Source organism: Sarcophilus harrisii, chromosome 1 (assembly GCF_902635505.1).
Source record: "Sarcophilus harrisii chromosome 1, mSarHar1.11, whole genome shotgun sequence".
Classification (NCBI taxonomy): Eukaryota; Metazoa; Chordata; class Mammalia; order Dasyuromorphia; family Dasyuridae; genus Sarcophilus; species Sarcophilus harrisii.
The window spans coordinates 246903384-246919054 of NC_045426.1; the positions used below are offsets into that span (position 1 = coordinate 246903384).

The 15671-nt window shown below is 32.9% G+C and overlaps 2 protein-coding genes across 3 annotated transcripts in view; both read right to left on the minus strand.

Moving 5' to 3' along the window:
- Positions 1-2776, minus strand: part of LOC100918961 (retinal dehydrogenase 1) — a 47873-nt gene extending 45097 nt beyond the window's left edge. Inside the window, exon 1 of the mRNA XM_031939493.1 lies at positions 2710-2776. The gene's annotated coding sequence lies outside the window, so the exon portion shown is untranslated. The remainder of the gene's footprint in view (positions 1-2709) is intronic.
- A 5911-nt stretch (positions 2777-8687) lies between these two features.
- LOC100918704 (retinal dehydrogenase 1) overlaps positions 8688-15671 on the minus strand; it is a 66371-nt gene continuing 59387 nt past the window's right edge. For both annotated transcript variants that reach the window (XM_012542906.3, XM_003761632.4), the window contains exons 13-14: positions 13723-13797; positions 8688-9311 (exon numbers count right to left, since the gene is read on the minus strand). In XM_012542906.3, the coding sequence (XP_012398360.1) occupies positions 9239-9311; positions 13723-13797 (148 nt within the window). In that variant the 3' untranslated portion in view covers positions 8688-9238. The remainder of the gene's footprint in view (positions 9312-13722; positions 13798-15671) is intronic.

Consider the following 15671-nt stretch of genomic DNA (forward strand, 5'->3'; position numbering starts at 1 on the left):
CAAGAAAGCTGCTCCTGTGAACTCTAATCTCACAGTAAGACTGGTTAGATTGTATGACTTTTCTCCTTTAATGCTTTGAATTTTAACTAGTGCTGTAATACTCTAGTTAATGTTTAGCAAATCTTTATCTAAAATGTCTCAAAGTTTTACATATGAATGGTGTGGTACTGGCTGCTGGAGTACCTGTGTTTTCTTGGTGTTAATTGTTAGTACAAAAGTAGCACAAGCAGCAGAGAATTGATCCATACTTTGCTGCATTTCAGCTTCAGAGGCTGCAAACACAATCATATGCCTGTGGATTCTGGGCATTATACCAGCAATATGCCAGGAAACGGAATCGCTTCCCCTTGAATTGTTTTAGGAAGATGCTGTAGATTATCTGGCAAGATAAGATACCAGCCACTGAGGTCCTTTCTCTAACTGAACTGCCAAGCATTCCATCTCTACTGCAGAGAGCCCAACGGAGGCTGACCACCTTGTTTGAATACCAAACATACCCTTGACAAAAAGACATTTTATGCTCACACAGATCCAGTGCTCACCAAGTGGTCAGAAAAAGCAATATAAGTACACTCTCAAATCTCCCTTCAGAGCCTTAGAATTGATTCTAAGACATGGGAGATGCTGGCACAGGACTGCCCAACATGGCATGCCCCTATCAGATCCCGGGGCTGTGCTCTTTGAACAAAGCAGAACTAAATTAGCTCAGAAGAAATGCTCAGTCAGAATCCACCCCAAATGTTCATAGGGGCTATTTGGAACTGTCTTGTGGCAGAGCATTCTGAGTTCATATTGGTCTGATCAGCTATCATCAGACATACTATAACTTAACTCTAACACAGTGATGTTGTTTTGGTCCCCTTTGAGAACCAAGAACAACAACTAACTCTTGGAGTTTATTATTTTATCATATTATCAATATAACTAGTAAATTAGAGGAAAGATTTGTGATATCATCAATGTATAAACTCTGCATAAAAAGAAAGTAAAAAAAAAAAAACAACCCTTTTCTTACAGGTCTGTTTATTTCACAATTAACATAGCAAAAGGACCCTTTCTGAAATTTTTCTTTGCAAACTTGGGATTTAATTTTATAGTATCACACAACAATAATAAGAACTGATGTGTTGTATAATGTAAGGGTTCTTAACCTTTTATTTTTTTAGCTTTTTTGGAATCCTACGGAAATCTAGTGAATCCTATAGATTCTTCTCAGAGTAATATTTTTAAATGGAGAAAATAAAATACATAAGATTATAAAAGAAATCTACTGTACCAAAGTAGTCATCAAAATATGAAAAAAAATTCATGGATCCTAGGTGAGAACCCATATTATAAGGCAAATACATGAAGAATTATCTCACATTATCTCCTACCTTATCAAGTTTCATTATCTTACTTTATCTCCTAGACCCTACTAGGACATGTTTATTAGCTATCTTTTCATTATCTTCCTCATTAATATTCTTTTCTACCTCCTTTTGTTTCTGTCTCCTATTATACTTAACATAGGATAATGGATTTAGAGTTAAAAGGGATTTTGGAGATCATTTTTAGAAGTAGGAAAATCAATAGCAGGTCAAATTACTTGTTCATGGCTTCACAGGTAAGAGGGCACATTCAAGATTAAAATTTAGTTTTTTGGATTCCAAAATCAATACATATTTAAAAAAAATTTTTTTTCCAGTTCCAAATTCTCTTCCTTCCCCTCCCTACTTAAGAAGGCAGGAAACAATAAAATGTATTGTACGAATGTGTAGTTAATGCAAAACAAATTTTTACATTAGTTATGCCGATACATTTTCCATTATCTCATAGTAGGAATCATCATTTCATGATGTGGTTCTTTCTTTCAGTAATGCAGTTTATAAATTTTCATACTTGAGCAGTTTTCTAGAATTGCTGTTGTTTAACAAAAAAAATGTTTGCCAATGAAACTCTGGCGATGGGGTTAATCTTTCTATAGTTACATGTACCTAGGTTAGACTTGAAATGATAGATACAGAACCAGTTGACAAGCACACACGCAATATCTTTCCAGCTTGTCAGGACTTGCTATGGTTTATACTCCATTGGTTATGAATTGTGGATCACATCCATAGTATGTTGAAACATCACACAATTGTTTATTAGGGAAGAATCTTTTTGCGTTAAACTCAATCAAATCATAATTATTTCTTATCTAAAAATTCCTTATCAGTGTTATTGAAACATTGTTTTTCCTGTCTATATAGCAATTGCAATTTATTATAGTCTTTTCCCTTCCTTGCTTGCTTCCTTCCTCTTTTTCTTTTTCTCCTCTAATTCTTTGTCTCCATATGGCTGTCTCTCTCTCTCCCTCTCTTGTTCTTTCCTACTTTTTCTCCCTCTTTTTCTTTCCCTCTTTCTTTCTCGCTTCTTCCCCTTTTCTCTTTTATGCAAAGTAAATTCCCCATATGTGGCACATTCTTCCTTTACTTCCTTTTCCTTACTGACTCAAGTAAGTATTCTATTCTTTTATAATTCATGAAGTTCTATTTTTATTTTAAAACAATTTTAAAATAAAATGACTTCATTTTCTGTGATAAAGTGAAGGTTTACAGGTGTCAAGTCCTTCTAAATTCTTTCTAAATGGGAGACAAGACTATACCTTGAAAATAAAGTGTAATTATTTGATTTACCGAAAGACAAACATCGCATATAGTATGTACAAATGACTGTAAATTTTACCTGCTCTCTGTAACTGTTGGAGTCTGCTTCTTCTGGTATGTCTTTCTTGCTAATGGGTCTTGCAACTAACCTCTGACTCCCTTTCTTATTTAATTAACCACCACTTTCCTACCTTTTAAGCACCTGGACAATCCTACTCAGCTTTTTTCTTTTATCTTAGCATCTTCCATCCCCTTTTCCTGCAGTTCTTGTGTTCTACTTTCTGAAACAAATTTCTTTGTCTCTTCAGACCCCTCATTTCTTCCTCTATAAAATGATTTGCTTTGCATGATTTTTAAAGATCCTTTGATATCCAAATATGTTATGATTTTGTGAGTATTTACTTAATTTTGTTTACTATAAGTACAAATATTCAGGTGCTTTTAATCTCTTCCATTGGCTTCACATAGTCTGCATCCCGGAATAAATCATCAGATAACTCTCAACTCTAGTTTTGATCCTCTGGTATGATTAAAACCAATCTTTTCTATTTGTCCATTTGCCAACCCAAATGCAATTCATTAATTGCAATGATAATTGAAATCCAGTTAGTGAATGCTTTTAAAAAAAATCATATGCCTGAATAGCCTCAATTTTCCTCATAAAGTCATGGAGAATTTAACCATTTCCACAATTAGGCAACTTTGTTTACTCACACTCTTATCCACCTGCTTCTCTGGTAGCTTTAGGCTTTTCCTAAACTGAAAGAGAAAGGGAAAAGGATGGGAAGAGGGAGAGGGAGAGAGGGAGAGAGGGAAAAGGGAGAGGAAGCCAGAGGAGGAAAAGGGAGAAGGAGAATAAAATGGAGACGAGAGGGGAAATTACTTATTATCAATGACATTCTTGATATAAATGCCTAGTAGTGAGGTTTCTGGGCCAAAAGGTAGGTATAGTTTAGTCATTTTCTTAGCTAATTGCAACTTGCTTTCCAGAATGATTGTAGAAATCTATAACTACACTACTATATATTAATATGCCTTTCTTTCCACATTCTTCCAACATGATTATTCCTATCTTTTATCATCTTTGCCAATTTGCTGATTGTAAAGTAAAACCTTAGATTTATTTGTATTTGTGGTATTGTTCTTAGTGATTTATAGAAATCTCTTATTTGATTATTGTGAGTTATTTCTATTATTGAATTAATATTAATAATAGGGACAAGAACAGGAGAAATGGTGTGATCTCATGGAAAAATGATGAACTTAAGACTCAGAGTTGCTGCATTCAAATTCTACTTATCACTTATTACCTCCGTGACTTTAGTAAATCATTTAAACTCTGGGACTAATTTTTCTATCTATATAACCAGAGATCTAGATTAATGGGACCAAACTCAAATAGAAATGGACAATAATTTATATATAAAGACCCCTTTTGGTTACAGTTTAAAATTGACAGTTTAAAAATGTTATGTTATTTATGTTCTTAAAATTTATCTGGTTAAATTTTTCTCAACAATTTTTAATCTGGTTTAGGCCACAATCAGGAGTATTGGGTGGACCATGGGTTTGATACCTGTTCAATGATCTCCAAAGTCTAAATCCTGTGAGGTAGATTCTATTATTATTATTTTTTTTAACAATTGAAGAAACGGAGGCAGATATAGGTTGTGTGACTTGACCAGGATCATACAGCATAAATGTTTAAAGCCACAGTTGAATTCAGGTCTTCTTGACTCCAGAATCTATGCACTGTGACATGTATGTATATAGAAATGGATCTTAATAAGAAAAATTCCTGATTTATTTCTTTAAAGCTAGAAGAAAATGTAAATGGAAATTACTAAGTTCTAGGCATTTGAATTTATCATCATTATAACTGTCAAAATTTGTAACATATGACTCAAAGTATTGCCTACAGGCTTAATAAAGTAAATGTAAAACAGATATTTTCTGCATAATCATTTAATGTCTTATTTATACAATGATGCTTGTATTTTTAAATATTTAGCTTGTTTCTGGCTTTTGTCAATTATCTTATTCTCTGGCCAGGCCTCTTTGTTATACTTTTTAAAGGCAGCATTCTGGTTGGAACCCATAACAAGTGTATCTTGCCCAGCCGGTGAATCATCTATTTTATACATCATTCAAAACACTTGCCATAAGAATGGGACATGGTCTGGTGACTGTGTATCTGTGAAGGGGTGGGAGGGAGAGATCCTAAAATTGAAAAAAATTATCCCCAAATTCTTTTTGTTAAGTTCTAATGTTTTTTGGAGCTTCTTTTCTGGATTTCTTAATTCTTCAGAGTTCTTCAAAATGATAATTAGCTTCAAATTATTGGTAAGCAAACTCATTTTCCAAGTATTAATCATCCATATAAATCTAAGTTTTTGCACTAGGACTTACATCTTTTTTGTTGGTCCAATAGTTAATTGGTAGACTCTATTCACGACATGTTTTAGTGAAGCATTTTACCCACAGCAAATCCAAGATCTGTATCTCTCCAGATGGTTGGGGACATACAATATGAGACTCAGGGTTTGGAATGTACTTCAACATTATGGGTATTTTTCTTGAGAATGTTTTCAAAACCCGAGAATCCTTTTTCTTAGTATTTCCAGTGCTTAGCACAAGGACTGTTACTGATTGAGTACTTAATAAATGTTTATTTGAATGATTATCATAGGCCATTGTTCATTTTCCTTCAATTGTACTGCAGAATTAGGAAGGAGTTAACAGGTACTATTTTTTTCTGGTATATTAGGGGGGTTAATATACTGATCCTATAAATCCGCCACACATCAGTGATTTTGTCAGGTGGGTGAACTCCTATTGCGTTAACTCCCTTCAACAATACAGAGTGTAACTCATTTATATCTTAGGATGTTGCCTGAGAACCACATGCTTAAGATCACATAAATAGTGTCAGGGTTGAGATTTCAATCCAATTTTACTTGTCTTTAAGGCAACATGGTATTCCCCTAACCCTTGTTGCTTCTATTTGTACAAATTACTTTTGCAAGAAGGATTTGAAATATGGGAATATTTATAAGTTATTGCTTTGTTTTAAATTGTCTAGATGTATCCAGATTGAGAGACATGCAAACAAAATATCAACAAAACTTTCAAATATCTATCATCTGTTGTTGGTAAATACAAGATGCTGAGGGATAGGGCGGATAGGTGAAGACAATGATTAGCCTCTGTTTCTGAAATCTTAGGAGCACAGGATTTTTGCATATATTCCTGAATAGAAGACATTTGGTTATCATTGTACTTTAGACTCAAGGCAGTCATTTTAAATAGATAAAAGAAAATAAACATTTACAATCATCATCTATGTTCTAGCTATTATATTGACAGTTTTCCAAATATTACCTTTTAACATTTTTTTTTTCTTCTAGCTTGTCCCTCACTTTTGTATATTTGCATCTCCAATCTATTGTTCTGAATTTTACTTCTTTGTTGTGGCTTTGCAATTGCAGATTATAGTTTTTTTTATTCTGCTCATTATTCTTCCTATGTAAGTCATAAATTTTGCTCCTTTGATTCTCATTTGCTATTTTAAACCACTCAAAATAGTATATTATGGCTCCATGTTTTCCTCAAATTTCACAAGATCTTTTCCAACAAGTATAGTATCATTTCCTTTTCTTTTGTGGTATTATTTATTTATTTATTTACTTTTTTGCAAATCCCTGAACTCATTTAGTAGATCTAGAGATCATAGTACCTTCTGTTACTTTTTTCCCCCTATCAATTTATCTGGACTTTCAAACTTTTCTCTCCCTTATTTTCCTTATCATTTACTTCCCTTCTGTTTGTGGTTTCCGTTGGGGCTAGATCAAATGTGTGTGTGTGTGTGTGTGTGTGTGTGTGTGTGTGTATAGACCTATTCCTAACTATGTTAGGCTCTTTCTCTCAGGCTTGGTACAGTGTTACATTCCCAGTGTCCTGTTCTGGTGTCCAGTTCCATTTCTCAGTAATTTGGTTCAGTATCAGCAGTTCAGAGTATGTTTTCTCTAGCACCAGCAATTCAGAGCTTGTCGGTGGTGAGGAAGATGTAGAGGGGTGCAGAGTGAGCTCAGGAATAGTTCTTCCATTTTTATTTTTACCTTTTGGATTCTGGGTGTCTTCGACTATGAAAATAACTTAAATTGCTTTATTGTTTGTTCCAATATCTGTTTTGGAAAGCTCTTAGATCTTATAAATGAAAAAAAAAAAAAAAACTAATCCACTATCTTGTTTCCTCACATGACCTGGAAGTCCAAATAGAATTTTTGATTCTTACAACCTTGGGAAACAGGTACTACTATTATCTCTGTTTTACAGATGGAGAAACTGAGGCAGAGATTAAGTGACTTGTCTGGGTCATACATCTAGTATTCTGAACTCAAGTTTCCTGACTCCAGATTCAGTGCCTTTTCTATAGTACTTTCACCTGACCTGATAAAATGGCATTTTCACAATTAATGCTTCATGTAAACGTATTTTCATTATTGGAAAAACATCCAGTGTTCATATGGCAAGACATCAACTTCCTATATGAAGAACAGTAAAACTTGTCAGCAGTTTTTCATATTACTCTTACATCTAACTTGCCCCTACATGAAGTTTTCTATAAAGATCCAGTTAAATGTGATTTCTAAGTCTTATAGACTTGAGACTTTTACCCACAGAAAGCATTTTTGACCAGTCTTTTTGTAAGCATCATAAGAAAGTTTCAAATAAAATGGCATAATTAAAAATCTTTCACTATTATGCTTAGATCTGCATATTTCAAGGATGAAAGTATTAATATTGGTTGGGAAAGGTCTTCATGGTGTGGTGGGTAAGATAAGCTGAAAAAACATGTAGCACTAACTTTTGTGTTAATATTTATTTTGACATCTATGTAAATTATTTGGCTTCATCAAAGGAAATAGCACAAAATGGAGCCTCTTATTGTGAAACAAGTTTTAGTTAATGAAAATGAGCAAAAAAGAGAGCTTATCTAGTCTCAAAAGAACTTTAATGTCTTTTTTCTTTTTTCCCCCTCTTGTATTATATTCTTGTCTGAAAAATTAGTTGTTTAGGAAAATGTTAAAAGCAATAACTTGACTTCCTAATATAATAATGAGATGCAAGGAAAAATGTTACTAATTTTAAATCTATGACTGAGAAGAGACACATCAGAGTATTATGGAATGAGTCCTACTTTCGAAGTTAGAGGATGTGGATTCAAATTCTGTTTCTGGGTAAATTACTTTCTCTCTGCATAAATTTCTTCGTTAGTAAAATAGAAGGGTTGGATTAGACTTCTGACATTACTTCTAGCTCAAAAATCTATGATTTTGTGAAATCAGCAACTCTCAGTCTAATTAAAGTTCAAGACTTTTGAGTCCCCAAGAGGTGATACTTCATGTAGGATAAATGCAAACTTTAAATAAAGAAATTGTATTTATAGGAAAATCTGGGGATGATCAAAGGTATCACTGGTAGGTGAGAGCTCTATCCATAACTGGTGCTCGGACTAGAGCTTCTCAATATCTCCTCCATCATTAGATAGTTGATTTCAAAAGTTTATTTGGGTTGATATCTAACAGTTATTTTGTCCCCATAATTTGTATAGATGTGGAATTATGGTAAAGAGGACCAATCTGGAGCCAGAGGATCTGGGTTGAAGTCAACTTCAGTTGTGCTATTTGCTACCAGTGCAAATATAATAACCATTTAATCATCTTTAAAATAACAAAGTTGAATTACATTTCTTCTGAAGTCCTTTCTAGATTTAGATTTGTGAACGTTTGAGTTCCCATGAAGAATGTTAATTTTATAACTTGCACTATCAGCATCTTCTCCATGTTCCACTCTCATCAGTCCCCCCCTCAATATTCTTCGTCCTGATAATCATAAAATTTAAGTGAAATTTTAAAAAATACTTATGAGGAAAATCTTGGGATTTGAGTATTTGATTAAACTAAAATACACATTCAATTCAATGGAAATTATCTTGCATTACCTCCCACAATGAAGATCTGTATCTGTTCTTACAATTTCAACATATACAAGGGATTATGTAAGATTGTTTTAATGAAGTTTATATTCAGATTACAGTTAAGCAGTGCAGGCATAAATTACTTCATTAGACATGGGTTTGACATCTGAGGAAACATTTCCAAAGACAAGAAAGAGTTCACAGCACAAGCAAACTGACTACATCTATTTCGTTGTTAACATATGCATATGCAGAAAACTTCAAGTAAATCATTAATAGAAATAAAAAGCAATACAACTGGTCCTCTCACATTTTTTAAATGGCTCAAACTCTACAAGAAGCATCTACTAAGGAAAACTCATGACTGTAATAATGTTTGAGAGATCTTGTGTCAAAATCTCCCACTGTCAATTGGAATGTGATTCACTTTGTTCACATGAGCATCAACAGATAAAGGAGTCTTTCAGAATAAAGCACATATTCTAGATGTTACTTATTACTGCTAATGTGACTAAAAGTTTATTTTACTTTTTTAAACCAGAAATATAATGATGCTGGGTGCGAAATCTTCCACGATGTTGGATAAGAGCTACTTTGCCATCATAGAAATCCAGCTCCTGTAGCATTCTTAGGAGTTCTTCTCAGAAATCTTGATTGTGACAGTCTTGACTTCAGTATATTCATGGAGACCATATTCTCCCCTAGGGGCAAAAAAAAATCCAAAATAACAATTAAGATATTACCTACATATTATAGTCAGTGTCTCAGTATGAATTTGGCACTATTCATTAGGGTAGGTGTGAAACTGGATAGGGTAATGACTGGGGGGCAAATCAAGTAAGGAAGACCACATTTTAAAACTGCTGCTGACTTATGCTAGCTGAGTGAACATGGGCAAGTGCCTCCAAATAACTCTTAAAGGGAATAAATTACAGATGATTATTGATTATTTGAATCAGGAGAGCATATTTTTACATTGAAAGTTGCCAATTTTCACAAAATTATAGGTATGAGCTAAAGAGAATTGATATAAAGTGATTTGAAAAGTGATTTATCTTAGAAAAATCAGGTAGTAGATAGATGCACTATTTGACCTAATAGACTCCTTTGTGAAAACCCATATAGAGACTAGTTTGGGGTTATTAAAGAGAAATGAGGGGCTTTTCATATTAACACTTAGATTATAACCAAAGTACTTGTATTTATATAACAGGTACCTGTACTTCATTAGATCCAAGATTGACATTGTTGGAAATGCTTTCAAAGTGAGATGCGAAGTGAATTTTGTCACTAATAGCCAAAATAGTGGGCAGATGGTGGCAAATGGGAGTATTATATTTCAGAAGATAGGCAGGGGTTGTTTAGCAGTGGGACACTAAGAGCACTGGAAGCATAAGCATTGGAAAATGTATGGTCTGCTCTGTTGTGTAAAAGACAAAAATGTGCTTCCCTTCCTTCCCCATCCAAGTTTATGGATCATCTGAAATTTATCCATGCATCCCATGGTAGTCTATGGATACAAGGCCAAGAAACCCTGTTCTGGACCTTTAGGGGAATCAAATGCTAGCTTCTGCTCTTGTTGGTACCTGGGTGATACTTCACATGGGATATTTTTCCCTAGGTATGTCTCTGGGCAAATGAGATTCTAAAATACCTGACAACAAAGTACATTTATCTTTCAGATTATATTAAAGATGACAAAACTTGATCTTCACCACAATTGAGAAAGCAGCTTCCAAGTATTAGTAAGTTAAATAATAATATTAAGCAACTTATTAAGTTATTGTTTGGTTTGAAAGAAAAATTTAATTCTAGTGAGAATTAATTACCAATATTGGTCCAAAGAAACATTACAAAATGGATATAGCAAAACAGGAAGCACATAATAGTTATAAAAAACAAAATGTTATAAAAATAACATAGAGGAAAGGTAAATTTAAGTTCTTATTGCCAGTATAAAATAATTTGTGATATGCTAACACATTGGATGAGACTGAGATTCAAAGAGAACTCAGTTTAGAATGCTGGGCCAAATTAGTAAATTGAAATTGAATAGAAATTAATATAAAGTTGGGTTTTAAAAACTAAACTTCACAAATAAGAGTAAGCAAGGGCTAATAGTTATTCTGAAAAATATCTGAATTTTTATTGACAAAAAGCTGAATTGTGAGAAAATATTGAAATATGATAGACAAAATTGTTAACTGGCTCTTTAGGCTGCATCAAGTAAGATGTAATTTCCAAGCAACTGATAAGATCTACTGGGCTCTATAAGGCCTTGAGAAGTGGAGTATTATGTTCTGGTATCACATTTTAAGAACATTGTTCAACTAAGAGAGCACTTAGAGATTGGTGACCATTAATTAAGTTGGAAAATGTCAAGATCATGTCAAATTAACTTGTCAGCTAAACTTCCTAAACTTGGTTTCCAGGGGAACTTATGTAGTAGCAGAATAGTTTAAGCTTAAACCTACTTTAGGTTTAAGAAGTTTTTCTCATTTAAGTTTTTATTTAAGTATTTATTTAAACTTCATTTAAGTTTATTATTTAAATAAATAATATTTATTTAATTATTAATAAATAATTAATTTATTAAAATAAAATTTATTTATTAAATTTAAAATTATTTAAAAATTTAAATTTAAAATTATTTAAGTTTTTATTTATTACAGTGCTTGGCACAGTAGATGACTGGTAAATAATTATTTAATTGATTTAAATAATAGCTATATGCATTAACCAAGGATTTAATATGCACAAGTCAATCCACTTTACTTGGCTTTAAGTCATTTCAGTTAAAAGTTAAATACATATTTTTGAGAAACCACATCGTTTTCCTTTTTGTTGCATCACAAGATACTTGTTATTATAGAACCAATCCCCAAAGGAACATTAGAGTTCAACAAATACATGGCACAAATGAATATACAAATATACTTCCTTTGTGACCTTATATAAATCATGATTATATATAGTCCTCAGCTTCATTTTCTTCATATGAAAAGTAAAGATTGGACCTGATATCTTTTAAAGTTCATTTTTATATATTATCTTCTTGATTCTTCTACCTTACTCCATACTCATTCTAAAATGTGACTCTGGGATATAAATATAAAATATATGGAATCAAAGATTTAGAATTAGAAGGCCTTTTAAGAGCCATCCAACTTTTTCATTTTATAGATGAGAAAAATGTGCCCTAAAAAAGTTAGTTGTCAAAAGTCTAGAAGGGTCACCTGATTTGCCTAAGTTCTTACCGTTCAGTGACATGGCTGGAACTAGATGCCAATCTTCCTGTTCAAAATGCTTTCCTTTATATTTATAGCCTGTGCCTTTCTAATTTCATGAAGGTAGAGATCTTAATTTTATTCCACTGATTTAGTAATTAGCTAGAGTTAATTGGAGAATAGTCCTGTGCCTCTTTGGGAGTCAGGAATGGAGACAAGAAAGCCTGGATTCAAATCCAGTCACTACTGGACACTAGTTCTATGACCACATCAGTACATTGACTTCTCTAGGCCAGAGAACTAACTCCATAACAAAGGAACTGCTGATTAATGACAATGGATGGTAGTTCTCTTTCAGGAGTTCTTTAGACTGATGAAAGGGCCAATCCTTCTTTGTCTATTGCCCCCCACTCCCATCCTAATTTTCTTTACATACCTGTGAACACACACACACACACACACACACACACACACACACTCATGTTTCAACTAGTTTGTAATTTCCACAGAAGAAAATATGTTTCTTTACGACTTTTTTTTTGTTGTACTGAGCTAACTACTACCATAAGAATGCTTAATATGACCTGTGTGGTTTTTTTTTTTTTAAACTAATAAAGCATTGCTGTATAATAAACCTAAAAGAATGAGGGCAAACTGATTTTAATATTCTGTTCATAATACAGACCATTATATAAAGTGTGATCACATATAACGTGTATCTTATAATGTGCCAATTATTTTTCTACCATAAGTTGGTTTCCATTTTTTTGCACGAATAAAATAATTTCTGACAAATTGAAACTGACTGGAGTAAAGTCTGAAATAAGTGATCTTTGTAATCAAGTTTAATTTTAAAAGGTATCAGTAATGGTTTCAGAACAACCTTAGGATAAGTATGGAGTGGGGTAGAAGAATAAAGAGGATAATATATAAAAATGAGCTTTAAAGGACATAAATCCAATATTTATTTTTCATATAAAGAAACTGAAGCTGAGGGATATGGTGATATATAAACATGATTAACATAAGATCACAAAGGAAGTGATATATATCTACTATATGAACTTGGATCTTTTGGCATTTCAATTCCAGTACTTTTTCTATGGTATCTGTGAAAAAATGTCACAAATCCAATTATATATATATATATATATATATATATATATATATATATATATATGCATATATAGCATGCAAATAATTATACATATTCTATATTTTAAAAGCCAAAAAGGGATGCATCTTTCTTACAATCATGAGTTTATATAAAAACCAAAATGCATTTTTTGTTTTTGTTTTAATGACCAAGAGCATTTGGTCCCTCTATTATGCAATGTACATATATGGCCACTAGGTGATGCAGTAGAGTAGTCCAGAGTTCAAATTTGACCTCAAGGCACTAGCTAGGTGACCCTCAGCAAGTTACTTAATTGGTTTGCCTCAATTTTCTCATTTGTAAAATGAGCTGGAGAAGGAAAACCACTTTAGGATCTTTGCCAAAAAAACCTCAAATGGGGTCACAGTCAGACATGATTAAAAAAACTGAACAGCGGTTCATATAAATTCACATATATAAATACATATATGCAATGTCTATATACATACATCTCCATGCATGCTTGTAAAATATAAGTGATTTTATATTTCTTTGTTTTTATACAAAGAATCTAAATTTCCATGAACCATTTTGGAAATGGATGAGAAATACAGGTACATGTTAATTAATGACTCAAGATTTTTTCCTAAGAATCCAGAAACATGATGTCAACATGTTTATTTTATTATTTTTATATATTATTATGTATATAATATATATATATATATATATATTCTAATTGGCCGGAAAAACCACAAAAAATGCCAAAAATAACTCCCCCATACTTACAATTCTCGCCCATTCCCAGACATCTTGAATCCACCAAAAGGGCTTTGAGCAGAAACCACACTATAGCAGTTTACCCTAAAAAGGCAAGAATATTTTATATTTATTTCAACTGAACCAATAAAGCATTTATTGGGTGCAAATTATGTATGAGATTTATTTGTTTTTATTTAAACTTTTTTTTTTGGACTGGCCTTCTTATTTCTCTAGTTAACATTAGACGCTTTCAACTACCAATGAAGAAACGCCTGCTATTAATGCACATACTGGCACTGGCTTTGCAACTTCAGTTTTGGAGAGTTGGCTGGGTCCCTGAAAGGTCAAGGATTATATAGCAAATTATGTCAGAGGAGAAACTTGAATTTAACTTTTCTCTACTCTGAGTTCAACTCTCTAAATACACACTCACCTTTCCATGAAGTTCATAGGAGGTGGTTAATACACACTTCACATGTTTAGTTAAACTGACAGGTCAGCTAAAGGCATTTAGATTTACAAAATAATTTATTTTATGGACAACAAGTTGGCTCAGTGGATAGAATGCTAGGCCCGGAGTCAAGAAGATAGACTTTCTTGAGTTCAGAATTGTTGCTGAGATAACTAGATGGATAACTAGTGGTAACTTCTATCTCCCAAGTCCTAGTAAGAGATCTATGGTTAGTTTAGAAAAGCTAAGAGTGGAGTGTAAGCTCATCATTTTTTTTCTAACTCTAGAAGCTTCTCAGCATGATTCTAGTGACAGGATCTGTTCATCATCCAAGACCAGTCTCCCTAAGTTCAGAAAAAAATAGTGTTCACAAAGTGATCTTTTTCTCTACCCTCATCCCCTCCATTTTATTAGCCTAAGAAATATGGGCATAATGACCACTTAAGGTTTAGATTGGAGGTGGGAAAAGATCAACAGCATAAATGGGTGAAGGAAGTATCCTAAAACATCAAAGAAATGTTTTAAATATAGCTGGGAACAACTAAGTTCACCAAGGATGCTATACAAGTGCCTAGAATTTAAAACAAATTTGAATAGATCAATTTTTAAATAAATTCCGGAGATTTAGTTTTGTTTCCCATACTTTGTATTGATAGGTCTATAGGATGTAGTAGATTTGATTAGGAAGGTGATCATGATGTATCTTAAACTGGAAGAAATCCTGAAAGTCATTTAATCTAATAACTTCCTTTTTACATCTCAGAGCTATACCTTTGCCATTGTGATGTACAAGAATGAAATCATTAAAGAACTAACTACCAGATCAGTTTGTCTGTTTCTAGAAATGCAAACCATAAGGATATATACGGCACTCTTAAGTTTTTAATACTGTCAAATTATTTGACCAGGGACTTAATGTTTATTAGTTAAGGTTGATATTTTATGTCACCCTGCTTTATCTGGCAGGCATACATTATTATCTCTTTTTGAAATTTTTATTATTTTATGTTTGTCGTAGGGGGGGGCGACGAAGTGTTTATTCCTATATCTGTGCTTTAAGTCTGGGAGTCAGGTTGGAAACTTAAGAAATATTCAATTGTAGGAAACATATAGGTGTTCAAAATTAACAACATTGATACGGATTTCTCCTTTGGGAAAATTTTACCAAAATTGTTGCTCAGCAGTCATTTGATTATTGGATTATTAATTTCAGAGCTAGAAAGGACTTTAGAGACCATCTAGTGGAAGATCTCATTTTTATAGATGAGGAAAATGAAGCTCAGAAAGGTTAAACAGTTTGCCCAAAGTCACCTGTGAAGTGACAGAAATGTGATTTGAACTCTGCCTCCAAAGACAGTGCTCTTTCCACTGTAACATGAAAGAAGGGAAACTTGGAGACTACTGGGGAGATTAGAGAGTAGGGATTATTTTGAAATGTTAAAAAGTTGGTGAAGTCAAAAGAAAAAAACTTTCCCTCCAGTTAAGAGACTAATGTGAGTAGTACTTCATGTGTAGAAAGAGCTTT